The 20,600-nt window shown below is 33.8% G+C and overlaps 1 protein-coding gene across 1 annotated transcript in view; it reads left to right on the top strand.

Moving 5' to 3' along the window:
* LOC132712868 (uncharacterized) overlaps positions 1-19,891 on the top strand; it is a 29,042-nt gene extending 9,151 nt beyond the window's left edge. Inside the window, exon 5 of the mRNA XM_060695307.1 lies at positions 15,023-19,891. Within this exon, the coding sequence (XP_060551290.1) occupies positions 15,023-17,646 (2,624 nt within the window). The 3' untranslated portion in view covers positions 17,647-19,891. The remainder of the gene's footprint in view (positions 1-15,022) is intronic.
* The last annotated feature ends 709 nt before the right edge of the window (positions 19,892-20,600 follow it).

Below are 20,600 nucleotides of genomic sequence, written 5' to 3'. Positions count from 1 at the left end.
GTCATAGTGATCTTAAATATTAGAATAGTTTCCGCTGATTATTTTGAAAACTATTAGTAACAATGTCTTTATATACCACATACTTATTGATCATAACTAGTAGATGACCCCTATTGATTTTGGGGTCATTATGTCGAAGGTCAAGGTCACAGTGACTCTTCATATTTCATGTAGTGATTGGTCATAACTAGTAAATGACCCCTTATTGATTTTTGGGCTACTAGGTCAAAGTCACAGACCTTAAGGTGACCTTAAATGTCAGAATGTTTTCCGCTGATTACATAGCAAACTTTTCATCACAAAATTTTATGTTTCACTAACTGATCGGTCGTAACTAGAAAATGACCCCTATTGATGTTGGGGTTACTAGGTCAAAGGTTAAGGTCACAGGGGCGCTGTATGTAAGAATGGTTAAGAATGATTATCTTGAAAACTATTCATCACAAAGTCTTCATGTTTAACATACTGATTACGAGTAACGAGTTAATGATGCCTATTGATTTTGGGGCTACTAGTTCAAAGGTCAAGGTCACAGGGGCGTTAAATATCAGAATGGTTTCCGCTGGTTATGTTAAAAATATATATATTACAAAGTCTTCATATTTCACATACTAATCGGTCATTACAAGTAGATGACACCTATTGACTTTGTGGTCACATGGTCAAAGGTAAAAGGTAACAGGTGCATTAAATGTCAGAATGGTTTCGGCTCATTATTTTAAAAACTATTTATCACAAACTCTTCATATTTCATATATTGATTGGCCAGATGATGACCCTCATTGATTTTGGGGTCAAATGTCAAGGTCACAGGGGCCTTAAATGTCAGAATTGTTACATTTATATGATAAAACAGTTGACTCTCGGTAACTCGAATTCCAAGGGACTGGGCATTTTACTTTGAGAGAAACGGAATTCGAGTAACGTGGATCTGTCGCCATTACGTTGACATTCGTACATGTATATACATGTGCCTGATTGAATGTGCAAAGAAGTAGGTTTGTTATTATTGATAAAGGCAATGCTGCAATATTTAACCGTTGAAATGATGGTAAATCACTTACAACTACAAATTATAAATGAACAAAAATATATTATTCAAAATTTAATACATGTATATTAATAGTGAAACATAAACACAAACATTCGTAGCAATGACATAAATGCAAGTTTGTCAGTATTCATCAGTAAAGCATATGTTTTTAACAAGCACTCATGACAATTCATTACAATAAAAGCACAATAACACATTTATTTCAACAACAATTTATCTAATGATCATCGGACGAAAATTAAAGTAGCAACTAATGTATGTAATATGGCGGAACATAAATTATACAAATGTCATTTACGTTGATAACACACATCAATTGTATTGTATTGTATCGATAACACACATCAATACCTAGGCTGTTATTTGCCTAACACCTTTCAGACTGGGACGAGTCAACTTTCTTTTTGACTTATTTAGAGTCAACTGTATATATTTTATTCCAGCTACTCTCCAAAAATGACAGTTTTCTTTCAGTTTCAGGTCATATTTTCTTTTCCATAACGGAACACTTCCATGTACCCATTTATAGCATGTTTCTATAACAAAATTACCAATAGTATGAGTCGAGGGCTAGAAAGGGCGGGGGGGCATATGTGTTGTTCGACATTTCTCGTCTTTAATTCAATTTGTTTTCCCTGAAACATTAGGTGGGAATAAAGTTCGTTAAACATTGTTGTGTACCATACTATTTCTAGCCAGCATATTTTATTACAATGCTAATACAAGATTATCAATGTCAATACGAGGGAAACATGGCAAATGCAGAAAAGGAAGGTCAATGCACGTACTTTTGCCAATACGAAAACGTTGATAGGAATTTAAAGAATGAAAGTCGCTATTTTGTTTCAAAAAATAAAAAACATAAACAATTAATAAAAATACAAAAGTCTTTTGACCAAATAACAGGTCAATATGAAATCATCCGATCACGATTATACTAACCATTCCCCAACGAGTCTGTCCGTCTTATTCCTCTACTTTTTGAAATTTTAATGCGTCATTTATCTGATGCTGATAGCATTGTTCTTGATGTAATGAACTTGTTGTTTAAGATTAATGTAGCACAAAAGTGAGTTAAAAATTGTGATGACAGTGTGTCCGCCTTTTGTCGATGTCCACAGTTTCGTAAAACAATTAACAGCTCTTTCGAAACCACTTGATGGATTTTGACCAAATATGCTGACATGATTCTTAGGTCGTCCTAAAAAGTGGTATAAACGGTTTCAGTCTGGTGCATTAGTAGGTTGCAAAAGATAAAAATAGACTTCAAATATGATCATTAAAAAACTTGTTCTCAGAAACATTAATACCTCGATCGTAGATATGTGACATGTAACATCGCCTTGTTGTCATTAACAAAGGATATATAAATCATGCTCATTGGATGAAACAAATATTTATTTGCCCCCATAAGGGTTCACCTAACTGATATAGTTAGTGTACACATAAACCATTTAAGTCATCGTTTGTGCAACTATAATTCCATAGCTTACATATTTGGCATGTAGCACTGCCTAATGGACATCTATAAATGTTATGTACGTCATGCCCCTGGGGTTAAAATATCCCACCTTTGTTTAGTGGTGTGACTTAGTTTACATATACTTAAATTATAAATCATCTTCTCTGGGTTTAAATATGAGATGAAGCATCATCTTGTAGCCAAGTAAGACACTTAGACCCCTTGACTTCTCGACGCTTAGGATATTAAGATGACTTCTAGACCCCTTAACACTCCTACCACTTTTTAAATGACTTTCCGACCCCTAGTGGCTAAGACATTTCGACCCCTCTATCAATATTTATACTTTAGAAGCCAAGATCAGTATTCGTACTTTAAAGACCCAGATATTCGAGAAATAACAAAATATTGAAAACTTTAAAACTTTAAGTAAAAAAAAAAACACATTGTTTTTAGTTTATTTAATGTTATGTTGCATCGCAAAACAATAGTTTTGTTTGTTATATTTTGAACTATACAGCAATGGTCGTGGTAGTGTTGGTAGTAGTTTTACCTCAAATCACATCGCATCGTTCCTGGACAGGCCTTTAAGCAGTTTTCTGGTAGTAGTTGCTATTACTTTCGCAAGGAACTGATAGCTTTTGAATAACCATCGAAATGATTTCAATATCAATCACAAAGATTTGACCTGCACAGTCAGTGAATCGTTTCCGACTAGCCCGATTTACAGTCTTTATAGCAATTGCTCAAGTGGTTCCGATCCGTTGAACAAATGAACAGAAACTAGTCTTTATCTTATTTTGTTGTGAGTGGTCCAACTTAATGTATTTAGTAATATCATTTAGTAAATTCAAGTGATTTTGACACGTACTCGGCTGGCAAACATGACTGTATTAGTCTATGTTTACGTACCGAATTGTTGTGCCACTTTTTTGTCTACCAAGGATTTTTAGCACGAATGCGCTTGTTTCCTGATAGATATTTCATGAACGGGAAGGGCTAGAGACTTGGGGTCGGTCTCATTTGGAAGCTTAATATAAACGTGAAATAGTGATAAATTTTTTTTTAATTGTCTGGACAATTATTGTTTTCACAACGGCCCGGAAAGTGAATCCCTTGCTCGTGGGCTCGAATCTGGAGTTTCCGGCCTTCTCTTAACTTATAGTATATTTTTAAAGGGGGTCATAATTTACTTTTTTTTTTTGGTTTTTGACACTTTTAAGATGAGCACAGATTTTTTTATCAGTCAGGTCATATTTTTCTTCACAGGTCCGATACTCGTGCCTGTGGTATTAACCTTTTACTTGTTTTTTTTTAGCTCATCTGTCACAAAGTGACAGGGTGAGCTTTTGTGATCGCTTTTCGTCCGTCGTCCGTCCGTCGTCCGTCCGTAAACTTTTGCTTTAAATGACATCTCCTCATAAACCACTGAGCCAATTTCATCCAAACTTCACAGGAATGTTCCTTTGGTGGTCACATTTAAAAATTGTTCAAAGAATTTAATTCCATGCAGAACTCTGGTTGCCATGGCAACCGAAAGAAAAATCTTTAAATATCTTCTTTTAAAAAACCAAAAAAGCTAGAGCTAAGATATTTGGCATGAAACATCTTCTAGTGAGTGTCTACCAAGTTTGTTCAAATAAAAGCCCTGGGGTCAAAATTGGCCCCGCCCCAGGAGGTCATTGATTTTCCCTATATGCATATAGTAAAAACTTAAAAAATCTTCTTTTAAGGAACCCAAAGAGCTAGAGCTAAGATATTTGGCATGAAATATCTTCTAGTGAGTGTCTACCAAGTTTGTTCAAATAAAAGCCCTGGGGTCAAAATTGGCCCCGCCCCAGGGGGTCATAGATTTTCTCTATATGCATATAGTAAAAACTTAAAAAAATCTTCTTTTAAAAAACCCAAAGAGCTAGAGCTAAGATATTTGGCATGAAACATTTTCTAGTGAGTATCTACCAAGTTTGTTCAAATAAAAGCCCTGGGGTCAAAATTGGTCCCGCCCCAGGGGGTCATTGATTTTCCCTATATGCATATAGTAAAAACTTAAAAAATCTTCTATTAAGGAACCCAAAGAGCTAGAGCTAAGGTATTTAGCATGAAACATGTTCTAATGGGTGTCTACCAAATTTGTTCAAATAAAAGCCCTGGGGTCAAAATTGGCCCAGCCCCGGGGGTCATTGACTTCCTTATATGTGTATGGCAAAAACTTTTTTGAAAAAAAACCCATATAGCTAGAGTTTAGATATTAAGCATGAAACATCTTCTAATCAGCGTCTATAAAGTTTGTTCAAATAAAAGCCCCGGGGTCAAATTTGGCCCTGCCCCGGGGGTCATTGATTTTCCTTTTTTGTGTATAGCAAAAACTTAAAAATCTTCTTTTAAAAAAAACCCAAATAGCTAGACTTTAGATATTAAGCATGAAACATCTTTCAGTAAATATCTACAAAGTTTGTTCAAATAAAAGCCCGGGGGTCAAACCTGGCCCTGCCCCAGGGGTGTTATTGTTTTTGGTATAGTAAAAACTTAAAAAATCTTCTTTTAAAAAACCCAATGAGCTAGAACTTAGATGTTTAGCATGAAACATCTTCTTATGGGTGTCTACCAAGTCTGTTCAAATAAACAAATAAAAGCCCTTAGGTAAAAATTGATCAAAATTAAATATAAATGACATCATTCTTGAATTCTCGCGTAGATTTTGCAGGTGCACTTTAATTAATTGCTCAAATGGTTTCGTTCTGCTGATAAAGGTGGTGGTTACAGCTAAATATATGATAATATCAATGACAAACAATCTAACTACAGTGTTGTTTATGTAACATGCGCTTAAAGAGTACATATATGATTGTGATAACTTTTTTTCATACCCCCTCCTCAAATAATTGGAAAGAAAAAAGATACATACATTGTATATGCAATGTATTAAGAAAAGGTATGCAACTCGTCACTTATTTCTCAGTACTCTCAACACCTTTTCGCAAAATTAAAAAATATCACATGTAGTTTCAAAATGTTTGGGATTGATTACTCTTAAAGGAACAAAGCTGTCATTTCAATAAATGCAAAAATAATAAGTAGATATGTTATTTCGGAATAACTGCAAGTGAGGAGCAACAGAGATGTTACAGATGTAATTTTGTAATTACCCGACTGAACGGCAGTTCCATCAAAATGAACGGCAGTTTAATTGAAATGAACATGAATTATCTCCCCTGGAACTTTCCTTAAGGTTACTCTAACTTTCTTTATTTTATAAGGGATTTACTTCAAGTTTCAAACGTATGTTTCTTATCATCAACCTCATCAAAGACAAGGTTTTAAAAAACTCTAGTGCAATTTTACCAGAAAGTTTATCTTTAACACATTGCTGTTTCAATTTAAAGTATACTGATGAAAATGTCGCCCAATGATACCACAAACCACATTAATCCGTGCTTAAAAAGAACTTTTGTATTTTGAAAGCGCTTTTTTGATCATTGGATTGTTAGTCCTGCATATTTTCGTATATCTGTTATAAATATCAATTCACGTTTTAGGTAGATTCTATTAACCGCTTTATGTCAACCAAGAATTACTGTGTTTAGGGTATCAGGTCTGTTAAAGCCTTAAAGTATCTTTCGTTACGATATTGTATCCCGTGCACACCACATAGTAGGTCGTGCCCACGACTTAGTAACACGTGCAATCCACTTAATGACTCGTGCACACGACTTAGGATCTCGCGCGACTACCTAATTATCTAATTACACGTGCGCACGAGATAAAAAAAACAACAAATTTATATCACCTCCGTGTCACCGTAGTTTTCTCTTTGAACTTTAAAGTTATATACTTAAAAACCTTACATACTTTGGCTCATATCATAATAGATCTTCCTTTACTGCGTCCAGTATTTGATTAGTCTAGAGTGCTGTCTTCAAAAATATAGAATAAATTAGAAAGGCTAAATATATAATAGATGTTTAATCATAATTGATAAAAAATTTAATTTATTTAAAATCAATACAAGTATCATGTGAAGAAAATAAATATATTCTATTAAAATTTATTAGCTTATTTGTTTGTTGGTAATGAGTTTAATACATGTGATAGTGGGGACAGTCGAATACCACGGATTTGTTATAAATTAATGTTTATTATTCATTAATGTTAATATTCAATTCCTGTTTGTGTTGTCCTAATTAATATAGCCTTTTTTTGACAAATAAATCGAGGGATGTAAAGTTTCATAGAAATACTCAAACACGGGGACTCCAATTGATTTTGAGGTCACTGGGTCAAAGGTTAAGATCACATGGGCATTGACTTTTCTGCCCAATATCTTAAGAATCCTTAAACCCATTGTCTTCATTTTGGCATGGAGGTTGATCAAGAACATTAGGTGATCCCTATTGATTTCGAAGTCACTGGGTGACAAAGGCCGAGGTCACGGGGCCTTTACAACTATAAGCTAGTCTGCTCGAATGCTTAAAAATGCTTGTCAACAGTGAGTGTATTGATTTTGACTTTTTTCCAAATTTTAAGCATATAATTATGTTATCATATATTCATCATAAAACACCCCCAGGCAAAGCTGTATGAATGGGGTGGGGGTATTCAAGTCATGCAGTCAAAGGCAAAGGTCACTTCGATCTTTGCTACTAAAATCATGTAGAATACATAACTTAGCAATGCACTGGCTTACTAACCTCAGATTTGGTAGGGAGCTTTTCCTTAAGCTCTTAATGACCACTGTTGATTCTGCCATAGCGGTATGCAGGGATACTCACGTCATGGGAGAGGCAGTTCTAGTTGTAATTGATTCGAACGGTCTTGTACCATCCGAGTAACATATTTGTAATATATCCACAGCAGTTGTTTATCTTCTTATGGTTGCTTTTTAAGTCACATCGAAACCTTAAATGTCATATGGCGAGTTTTCTGCTTTACTGGTACATGGGACCTCGAGTGTCCCTGTGTGCATTATTTCAGGCACAAGCGGGCACCTTAGTAGAATCATCGACGTATCAAAGCTAGTTGGATAGCTTGTCTTGTGAAAGAATCCAAAGTCCCTGGCGGTATTTGAACTTTCTGGATGAAAGGCAAGTGGCTCGAAGGCATACACTTAACAACACGGCATTGAGCTCCCTGTCCTGTAGTTGTTGCTTTATCTGAACTGTACAGTGGCAACATAACCGTAGTTGTTTGTTGGAATAGAGAAAATCTCATATAGCAACTGAGTATTTCGTTTTGAACAAAGTATTGATGAAAGGCTCTTTCCTTTTTGCATCAATTTTACAACTCAGAATTTACGCAGCAACGATTTAACCAGATACGGCGGCACAAATGTGACATGTGTGTGTGTGTTTTTATCAATCTACTGTGCACGAGATACTATTTCGTGGTCACGAGTTACTAAGTCATGGCCACGAGATAATTAAATCCTTGGCAGAAGATACTATGTCGTGGCCACGCGATACTAAGTCGTGGGCATGAGATAAATAAAAATCTGGAAACAAAGTAATCCCCCAGAAGCATTTATCACAACAAAAATTACATACAAAATGCAGACTCGGTTTGATTGAGTCTGTACATGAAGTCGGTGCTAGGGGTGTGAGGGGTGTGAGGGATGTTGAACGTATTCATTATCCCTCATGTACAGACTCAATCAAACCGAGTCTGCATTTCTCTTGTAATTTTGTTGTGATAAATGCTTCCGAGGGATCGCTTTGTTTCAAGATTTTTGTATGTACGACGGCCTGTTACACTTTTTATAGATGACTTGAGAATGAATAAATCTTTGTTCATTTTATTGGCTAGGGACAATGCCCATGGACAGTAGATAACATATATAGATGTTTGAAGTCACGGTAACCATGACACTTCATGTAAAAAAAAATCTGATGAATAATTTAGAATGATTAAGCCGTAGTTATTATAACCTAGAAAGATCATTGCACCTGATCAGTAGATGACTATGGAACAGAGTTAGTGCATTTATTCAATCTTGCTTGATGATATTGGGACTTACATTATGCTTGCTTCGATACTTCTTTATGACAATGGGAACCTACGTTTTGCCGAATACGATCTTGCATTATGATTACTCTATGCACTATTATGTAATTGCAACTTCATGTGTTTCTTTCTGAACCATCAAACTCACATATTTTAATATGCTATATGTTTATTTTTATCTTTTATTTCGAACAGCGTATTATGTCCGGTGTTTAAAAGAGCATTCTTTGCTTGTTCTTGATATACCTAGATGTAAAATGGCAAGTTGCTGTCGGTACCTTTAATTTGTTATAAATCTGCCACTTACATTGTCGACACTATTTCACAATTAATAATTGATTTTGATCAATACTTGCGAATTCGATATGTCTTAGCATTCATATGTTTCAATATATTCACTGATTATAAATGAAATACAATACATGATCACTGAGATGACAACAATAGCGATATTATAGTCGCATGTTAGAGTACGCACTAAGCAGTTGACAGTAAGCATAATGCGAGTTGCAATATTGTGTTTTCATATTATGACAGCAGGTGTCGCTTTGTAGGTACATCCCGTTATTTTCCGGATGGTCCCGCTATTTTTGCACGTGGAGTAAACAAAGTTACGTCCCCTTAATAAAGGGGCGTATACCGTACAGTGTAAGTTAGGGACTGACATGTAAGTGGAAGATTTTGAGAAAAAACAATAGAAAACGATGCGACAGGGGAAAAGTGCGTGTTTTTGAAGATTCAGCATGTAATAGATGTCTCTTATAACTCATCCTACAAGTGGCAAAACACCCCTTATACATTATTTATACACCTTTTTGAGTGTGTGCCGAAGTCGTATGTACAATAGTGAAATTCAATTTAAAGATTGATTCAAAATTGATATTTGAAAATATTGATTGTTGCTTCACAGTCTGTTTGTAACATAAAATAAATAGCATTTGGCTTCACACAAATATTTTTCTTTAAATCCTATATATAAGTGGGCACTATGAATATAGTGTTATTAAAATAATATGGCAGTTTTTTTTAAGAAAGGCACAACTTTACTTGACCCGTAATAAGGAATGCAGATTCCCATACATTGTGTGTATTTGTTTTTATATTTAAATAAGACATATTCAGTAAGAATCTTATATATTTCAATAAATTTCTGTGATAAAATATATTAGTGATAGATGTGCATAGTATATCTTTAAGCACAAATGGATATGAATGTAGTGGTGTGTGAGGGGTGTCTGTGACATTATATACCCATTGGGCCGTGTACTATTATCATACACATATATATGCTCGATATTTGTAATTTGCTAAATATGCACATGTCACAATAATAAACAAATTCCTTCTTTCCTTATTATATATTGTACTGCGTAACACACCTATTCGCAACTATCGGTCACTCTGAGACATTTTTAAAGTTAATAGGCCAATAAAAATTGCCTTTTTAATGTTCAAGTCATTAGATAAAGACCTTTGCAGCACCTAAGCAGGTGCGTAACAACTGGATGACCGCATTTTATTTTTTGATAAGGGAGTACACTATGGCCAATTTTGCATGAAACTGAAACGTATATACATGTATTCCATCCCAGCTCATGAACGTATCTTTTAGCTGAGCTTTGGGCTGGATGCAGCCCTTAGGCCAGGGCCTGAATCCGCCACTGTATAACTGCCCCATTAAATAACTGTTCACGAATATATTGTTCTATCAGACTGCAAACATATATAAAATTATATTGAACAACCTTTTTTAACTTATATTTGTATTCTTTCCTGGGCAATTTATATATTTAGTGCTTGGTACGTATATACGCAAAATGGTCACCGCAGTTTGTGTACGGACAATACCGATGATAGGCGAAATATGGAAACATTCCGTTGATCTCGACTTGTTCTATAGCATTAGGAAAATTAATATAAATCGTTTTATCTGATTTGTTTTTTATCTCGTGCGCACGACTAAATACTCTGTTCCAATGACTTAGTAACTCGTGGCCACGACATAGTATCTCGTTCCCTCGACTTAATTATATCGTGCCTACGACTAAGTACCTCGTGGCCACATCATAGTGTCTTGTGCTCATGAGATAAATAAAACACACACATGTCACCGTAACCAGATTATACGGCCGAGATTCTTTCTAAATTATATTTCATGTTTCTTAAAAAAAACGATTATTATGGAAAGCCATAGCCGCCTCCTATATACATTCTAAAGTGTTGATAACATGTTGTGATTTTGCTAATTTATGATGTCGTTATGGTCGTATGGTGATATACGAATCGTTATATGGTGCTGTCGTTTGGATAGATGGTGCTATTGTTTTCATATATGGTGATACCGGTTTGATAGATTGTGATGTTATAAAAGCATATGTTGCTGCGACTTAAATTATAGATGGTGATGTCGTTTCAATATATGACAAGAAAAGCATTGATGCAAAGCATCAAAGGGCGTCCAAGCAAGAAATGCAGCAAGTGAAGATGAACTAGTAGACATATGATGACAAGATATTCTTATAAACTTTTCAATGGTTTTTACCAGAATTGTATATCACTTATGAATGAGCGGACGAAAGACATTGTTCATTATGAACTTTGATTGGCATGCTAGAGATTAGAATATTACTTGTTATTTCTTTATGACCGTGGTTATTAATAGCAACGGATTTTGTGTGTTTGCGTTTATTTACCCTCGCCACTGGAAAGAGACCATATGGGCGAGCAACGGATATACATGTATACAATCATTTTAGTCCATATGTTTAACGCATGATCAACACCACACTTGTGTAATTGTCCCTTATTATGTTATCGCTATTAGCGAAGACTCCCTCTTAAGGTATCTATTCACACTTAGTAAAAATATGGCACTGGCTATATTACCATGTTGATCATGTTGAGCATAATTGTTTATTATACAATAATTGTAATATCTATTAATTTTGAAAAAAAATACAGATTTTATGAATATTGTTTTCTTTTCTTTTTTGTGTTTTATGTGCTATTTTATGTTTACATACTTTTTTAAATTTAAATTGTAAAATAAATTTTAAGAATTCAATTGTCATATTGACCGACGATTATAAGTAAAAAATTAACTGGAAAAAGTCAGTAAATAATGGTTAATCTTTCAATATATAATATTGTTTATTCTTATATTCTTAAACCATGTACATTTGTATTTTTCTTTATCATTTTTTAAATTATCAATCAATTGAATAATTCATAAAATCTAATTTGTAACTTTGATTAATTCCTCGGCATCTTTACTAACCACGAATAACAAATTAAATAAAATGTTTCAAAGTTGATAGTGTCGTATTAATACCATAAAAATGTACTTTTTTTCTCAATTATTGTACATATTTATTGTTTTTATCTCATAAAGATAAAACGAAACATGCTATTGTTGTTGCTCTTGTTGGGTTTTTTTCGAATTGTATGTTTATGTATAAAAAAATCAATAAATTTGAAAGTTGATCTGTGTTCATTAATTATTGTAACCAAATTAACTGACAAACATTCATTTTGGAAAAAAAGCTTATTTATCTGTAAATTATTTGTTCTGTTCTGTAACGATATCAAACATCTACTCCAAAACCGGGAGAGACCGGACAATAAACGTGTGGTCACTAGTAAATCCCGGTCAAAATAGACCGGGAGAGACCGGGAATTACCGATAGGAGCACATCTCTCTATAAATAGATTTTCGGAATATTTAGGTCATCAACTCATCATTCTATTTACAGCTTTCGGATAAATGTACAACAATAACATACCATAATAACCCACTGAGTAAATAAAAAAAACGAAGAGCGCGATTTATTGACGGAAAAGGTTATTTCATTTGAAAATGTTTGCAAGTTCGCTATTCATTGTACCACGGATTAATTAATAATCAAGAATCGGAATGATCGGCTTTTATTATGACCGACTAAAAGGCTCGAGAAGTTGCTGTCGCCCTTTCACAAAATCTGATTTCATTCCATAAAGGGGCGCCGCGCCTCGGCGCGGACGCCAATGATGCCATTTTGAAAGATGGTGATGGAGTTTCCATATATTGTGATGTGGTTCTGCTTTATGGTGCTATGCTGTTTTTAGATCTAATGCTGTTGTTTCGGTGTCTGGTGAGGTCATTTGGAACCATATACATGATAACAGAACCATACATGAAAATCACAGCACAGTCTAACAAAATAAGATCACTTTATACCAAAATTACCAAAATGATACCATAACCGATTAAGATCAGAATACCATTTCTTGGAACCATATCACCATCTATCAAAATTACATCACCTTCATCAAAATGACATGACCATATATCAAAATGACATCGCCATTTATCAAAATCACAGCACAGTATATGAAAACAGAGCACCATATACTATAATGTCAGCAACATTTATCAAAACAACATCACAATTTATCAAAGCTACAGTACCATCTATCTAATCGACAGTACCATAAACCAAAACTACTTCACCATATATCATCACCACGTCACTTTATTGAACGCCGCCTTTCCTTGTTGATCTTGTTTATCATATTTTATATGAAAACGACATCACCATCTATCAAAACCATATAGCACCAGACATCTATAAAAGCATCAGTAATTACTATACATGTACCGGTATATCATTATCACGGTACCATTTATCTAAAAGATGCCACCACTTTAGATATGTGTATATACTCGGTTCCTATGATATCACGGGTTCTAGGATATCACAGTATTTACATGTTCTGCAACTACTAGTAAAAGTAACATATGACATAGCCTAGCAAACAAATTATGCGCTTAAGGGCTTTTTATTATATAGACGATGTCCGCCCTTCGTAAATACCAACATCTGTGTAATATCAATTTGTACAGTCGCTCGGTCTTGCTGTCGAATTATTCAGATTACAAATGACAATGCTATTATTTTCAAAACTGTCACATAAAACTACACAGCATCGGTCAATAAATTTCAGTTTGTGAATAATGAATATTCGGGGAGAAAAACTTTTTTATATTTGACTTCCATATCCCTTAATTATTACTGTGTAATAATCTAATATACTGGCATATCATCTATTCGTATAGCTTGAATTTTATAGTAAGTTAACTGTTGGAAGTTTTCCACATCATTTTGACCCATCTGTCCTTTTTTACTTGCATTTTTGGGGAAGACCGTGATGCCGTAGTAACCTCTGTAATCACCTCAAATGGCAATCGCAACTTGTCAATCTTCGGATAAGGACCTCGAACACAATTGTATGAATACACACAACGGATACGGTATTTCGTTCTACCTTACGCTAAAAAACTATACATGTAACAATTAGTATTTTTTAATGCTGGGAGATTTTGACAAACTTATTTCCAATATTGGAAGTAAAAGTCCACCTAAACTAACTGAATTCATAGAAACAAATGCAAACAATACATTATTTATTTATTATTATGATTGTAGAAACCGAAAGTACAAAATGCCAACCTGTTGAGATTTAGTCGGATTTGTTTAAATTGTACACCAGTGGGCATTTTGAAATTCAAAATGGTTTTCAAACATATTTTCAGAAACAAACTATATTTTTCTTTGGATGTCAAAATAGAGAGAATATGAAGATAACACTCTCTGTTTCTGTTTACATCTGAAACAACGTGGTATATCTACTTTCAATCCGAATTTACTCCGAGGTCATAATTAATTATAGCCGAGGATGTTCCGATTGCCAAAATGGCTGACTATTTCCATAGTTTTAAAAATAAAAGACAATTTTATTGAATATCTTGAAATAGAATTCGACAAACAGTTTTGGAAAAGGATCACTTATTTAAAAGAAGAGAAATCTCATTCATGTATGATTTTTTATATATATTTTTTTTTTGATAAATGTTAAGTACCGTGCCCAGGCTATAAGGCAGTTATGGCGCTCCATAGATATATTTTGCCAGTCCATGACACCTGGTTACTATTTATAGTTTAATGTTCATTACAGTTGTCAGTGCATTTCAAATTTAGTAATGACCGAGGCAACCAAAAGTTGACTTTTTGTTATAGAAAGATTGCATAGAGTAAAATATGAAGTGAGATGCTCAGTGAAACAGTAAAAGAGGTATATTTGAGACATTTTGTATGAATTTCAGTAAAATATTTCCTACAAATTATTAAAAGGTGTGTTCGTCTGCTATTTTAGTTAAAAAGGGCAGACGAATACAATTTGTATCAATTTCAACATTTTTGTATGTCCTATTTCTATTAGAAACTATTATAAAGTAATGTTAAGGAATAATTAAAAAAAACAACTTTTTTTGAAATTTTGTTTCTGAACGATTTTTGTTGGCTTTTCTTTTCTTTATTAGTGAGGCTAATTGTGTTTTATATACATGTATTACAATATATATGTACACACTGACACCTTTATAATTAATTAATTAATCATATCAGTGTTTGTTTGTTTTTATTTCATCACCTGAATGAATAATACTAATATATCAATTATTTCTATTTCAGATCTGAAGGATGAACTTATAGCATGGTACAACACCTATCAGAGTACAGTTCCTCTTTCACCACTCACAGATGATTCCCATACCCCTCTAGCTGGGTTCTACATTATGCCAGAAATTGACATACAGACGAATCTTCCAGGTGGAAGGAAAGAAACAACTAGAGTCAAGTCGTTACATGACCTGTTTACATCGGGTAGAAAAGTTCCAAGGGAAATATATTTATCAGCGGTCGCTGGATTTGGGAAAACAGCATTTTCAAAATATCTCGCTATAACATGGTGTCAAGCTAATAAAATGGATGAAAATTATAACCATTTTAAAAAAGAAGAATTGGAGGCAATATCTGGCTTTGAGTTTTTATTTCTAGTGCTATTGAGAGACGTAGATACAGAATGTGATGTTGACAACATGATTGAGCAACAAATCATAAATAATCTTCGTTGTAAATCTGAAATACCAAAAACTCTTTTAAATGACATTTTACGCAATGAAAAATGTCTTGTTATACTGGATGGACTTGATGAATGGTTTCATCCTGACAACGATTGTTCAAGACTTCCAAAAAGTATTCCTCATCGGTATGCACGTGAAAAGTGTGTAATCCTAACAACGACCCGGCCATGGAAGCTTGGAGTCTCAAACTTGAAGATTTATCAAGTAGACAAAACAGTGGAGCTAGTTAAACTAGATAAACAAAATGTAAGGCAGTTTAACCTAAACGCAATGCAAATATTGAAAGGCACCGTTGAAGAAGAAAAACTGATCAATGAAGTTTGTAGATTTGAAGAGGAAATTAGAAACCATGACCTTGATGATATGGAATCCACCCCTCTCCTGTTGCTATATCTTATATGTTTATGGATTGCAAAAATTCCAATAGGAAATTCTGCAGTAGAATTATATACAGGCATTATACAGCTCCTTCTATCTAGAACAGAAAAGTTACATGGAATGTTTCATTCATCATGTGAAACATCCCCTAGTAATGTTCCAGAATGTTTCAGAAAACATCAACATTTCTGTCGTTACTACACATTTCTGGTGACCATTGGGAAACTAGCTTTTAATACATTGTTCAGTAAGAAAAAAGAGCACACATTAGTTTTTGATGAAAATGTTGCAAAAAAATATCTAAACCTAGAAGATTTGAAATCAAGCTGTCTATCAGGAATATTATCAGACAGTAAAGTGAAAACATTAATAAATGAATGTTCTAAAATCTCATTTTCTCATAAAACAGTGCAGGAATACTTTTCAGCAATATTTATAAGTTTTCAAAATACAAGTGAAGTTCAAAAAATTATTTTTGAAGAGTGCAACTGTTTACAAAATATTCTAGACATGTCAAAAGTGTTTGTCTTTATTAGTAACATGAACCCTAAATTAATGTCTACAATATCAAGTGATTTGATGCCTGTAATAAACAATGATGAAAAAACAAGCAAATACAGAACTACTACACGTTATAATTACATGTACATTGATCCATTACAAGACATACAAGACATGTACATTTCTTGTGCCAAAGAAAGCCATGAAAACAAAGACCTAAATTTGTGCTTACAAGATTTCTTCATTAATGAAAAATGTAAACAAGAAAACTACTTCAAACAATTACAACATCTGTGTCAACACAATAAAGAAAACATAAAATCAATAACGATACAAAATAAAGGTATTTGTAGTCTACAAAAAATTATCAGTTTGTTAACACTCGCTGACCTTCCACATATAGAGAAATTAATCTATGGAGGTGAAATTGAAGAAGAGGAAATAATGAGCTTGTTATTGAAGCCTTTAAAATGTTTAACTGTGATATCACGGAAATGGGAAAATCATGATTTTGTAGGAGAAGTTTGCCGGTTGTCTGCAGAGATAAATGGAGGACTGGTAAAATTACAACACCTGGAGTGTTTATGTATAGACTGTTTCACTATGACTCACGAGGTAATGGAGACATTGTTAAATCTCCTCACTAGTAAAAAATCAATGAATCAAATAATATTGTACAATTTAGAATGTAGTGATCATGATACTTCATGTAGGGGATTCAACCTTGACCTGTCTCAACATTCACAACTAAGAAATTTAGGATTGGTCAGGATACCTGTGTCACAATTAAATATGGATGTATCATTGTTAGAGGAATGTGATGTAGGTGAATTATATAAACCTGGTGTTGTGTCATCTTATCTCAGTCAACTACCAGCAGCCAGTAAACTACATACATTTACGTGTAGTAAACTAGAATCTTCCAGTGACATAGAAACAATGTTACAAATATTATCATTGTTATATCATGTGAAAGATGTTAGGTTGTGGGGAATCAATCTAGGTGAAAGATCATTAACACTGTCACCTCAAATGATCAATATTGAACGTGTTTTCTTGTTGTATATAACAATGTCTTGTTCAGTGTTACATGATCTCATTACTGTTATAAACAAACTACCACATACAGTGACAGTAGGTATGGCAGGTTGTGATATAAAACCAGAAACAGAATTTGAAAACTTTAAAACATTTATAAAACAATCAGACAATTTTGTGGTCACCTATGATGGCACCGGGAAGTCTGGAGAGTATGGGTTTGAGTTTAAAAAAACAACAACAAGTACTGGATAACCTTACATGAACTTGTGAGAAACAATTTATAAATAGATTATGAGACATTTAAGTGACAGTAAATGGGCCAATTGTGTTAGCATCTTAGTCAACAAATAAAGTTAAACATACAAGGAAATGTTTGCTCTTTTTAAGAACCTTAGGATGTCTGTAACAATATTTTTGGGATGAAAGGATAAGTTTTTAAATACTTTTTTCAAAATATTAAATCTTATGCAGTGTCGGTAGGGGACGGATGTTACAAAGATATATACTAAAACTTAAAAAAGTCTGAATATCTTAAAATTTATAATAAAAATTGTATTGTTTCTCTTTATTTTATTAATATAGTATGTATTCTGAAAAGTCTGTCACAAAATTTTTTCAGAAAATTCATCTTAGATATAAAAATATTTGCTTTCAAATTGTCAGCATTTTTCCCCCGCAAAATTAAATCTTCAAACATGTTAGAAACATGTTTGTAGTAAAAAAGACAAGGCTAGGTACATCAAACCATACTTAAATCAAATATGCAAACACATTTTTTTTAAAACATTTAAAATTATAGGACTTTCTTATGTATATTTCTTGTCAGATAATCCAGAAATGAATTGTATCAGGGGGTGGATGTTACATTTTTTTTTTGGGGGGGGGGACGGATGTTACACTAGATGTTTAAAGCTGATAGTTCATACTTTCTTTTGGTTTTATTATAAAGTAATAAAATTTCTAAGAGTATTATGCTTTGTATAGTACAATAAATGTATAATAATTGAACAAATTATGAGAAAAATGTAGAAATATACCTGACAATTATGGAGTTTCTTACTTTTTGCGTTTCACAATGAAAAGATGCATTGCGTTAGTTGTCTTCCAGTTATCTTACATTTGAATGAACTTTGAAATGTTTGGATTAAAATAAGATCATTGCTTATCGATTTGATGAAACTTTAAGTAAATTAATGTGGAAAATAAGCAGCATAATCCAAAGATTTCATTATGATTCAGTGTCATAAGCTAATTGTACCCCCACCACAAAATGTGGGAGGGGGCTATAATGGATTCGCTTTGTCGGGTCGGTCGGTCACTCCATCTGTCTCCATTTTCGTGTCCGCTCTATAGATCCTATACCAATTTAAGGATTTTCTTCAAACTTGGCTCAAATGTTCACCTCAACAAGGGGATGTGCAGAACCCATGTTGCCCATGTGTCAGCTCAAGGTCAAGGTCACAATTGAAGGTCAAATTATATCAAACACAATCAAATATTAGACAGTATGTCGTGTCCGCTCTGTAAGTCCTACACTAATTGAAAGTTTTTCTTCAAACTTGGCTCAAATGTTCACCTCAACAAGGGGATGTGCAGAACCCATGTTGCCTATGTGTCAGCTCAAGGTCAAGGTCACAATTGGAGGTCAAATATCAAACAATCAAATATTACACAATATATCGTGTCCGCTCTGTAATTAAATTTTTGCTTCAATCTTGGCTCAAATATTCACCTCAACAAGGTTATATGCAGAACCCATGTCACCCTATTGCCGGCTTAAGGTAAAGGTCACACTTGAAGGTCAAAAATTGACTTAGAAAATATTCTTAAATTTTAACATGTAATTATTTGAATATATCTGAAACTAGAAAAGGTATTTGCTTGAAACTTAAAATATATATGAAGTGTCACAATTTAGATATGCTTTTCAAGTTTCATAACTCTGTATTGCATTTTAACAAAGTTATGCCCCTTTTTAAGTCTTAAATTTACATACAATCAAATATTAGACAATATGTTGTGATCACTCTATAAATCCTATACTAATTGAAAATTTTCTTCAAACTTTACTCAAATGTTCACCTCAACAAGGTTATGTGCAGAATCAATGTCACCTTTGTCATGTGCCGGCTAAAGGTCAAGGTCACACTTGAAGGTAAAAAAATGACTTTGAAAATGTACTTAAATTTTCACATGTACTTGAATTTTTCTGAAACAAGAAAAGGTATTTGCTTGAAACTTAAAAGATATATGAGGTGTCACAAATAAGATATGCAGGTCAAGTTTTATAACTCTGTATTGCATTTTGACAAAGATATGCCCCTTTTTATCTTTTTTTTTTTTTTTTTTTTTTGAAAAAAAATGTAGAGGTTTTGTTATAGTCGCGGCGGCGTTGCTTTTTTTATTTCTTGGTGTATTGTCTTCATACTTGGTCACAGCAACCCTTGGGACAAGACCTTTCAGTAGATCACACTAACTTTGCCTTCATCCATAAATGACCTTGACCTTCAAGGTTAAAAGTCCAAATTTTGCTTGTTCATGCTGTTATTGGCTGTAACTTTGTTATTTTTGAATGGATTGTCTTCAAACTTGAACATAATAATCTTCAAGGATATACCTTAAAAATAACCAGACAGACATTGACTTTCACTCATTAATGACCTTGACTTTGAAGTTAAAATTATTGAAATTTTCATTGTTTTGGCTGAAACTGGCTGTAACTTTGCTATTATTGAAGGGATCAACTTCATATTATAACAGAACATAATTAAGGACAAGACCTTGTTGTGACATCACCACGTGACTTTACCACGTGACTGCACCACATGACTGCACCACGTGACTTCACCACATGACTGCACTTACTGACTCCACCACGTAACTTAACCACGTGACTCCACCACGCGACTTTACCACGAGACTCAACCATGTGATTTTACCACGTGATTTTACCACGTGACTCTTTCACGTGACTTTACCATGTGACTCCACCACATGACTCTACCACGTGACTTTACCACGTGACTCCACCACATGACTTTACCACGTGACTGCACCATGTGACTGCACCACATGACTTTAAATCGTGACTCTACCACGTGACTTCACCATGTGACTCCCACGTGACTTTTTGACGACGTGACTCCACCACGTGACTTTACCACGTGACTCCACCACGTGACTCTACCACATGACACCACCACGTC

Source organism: Ruditapes philippinarum, unplaced genomic scaffold, assembly GCF_026571515.1.
Source record: "Ruditapes philippinarum isolate M1 unplaced genomic scaffold, ASM2657151v2 ctg8713_1_1_1_1, whole genome shotgun sequence".
Lineage (NCBI taxonomy): Eukaryota > Metazoa > Mollusca > Bivalvia > Venerida > Veneridae > Ruditapes > Ruditapes philippinarum.
The sequence above is the reverse complement of the archived record's forward strand: the minus strand, read 5'-3'. Positions and strand labels throughout refer to the sequence as shown.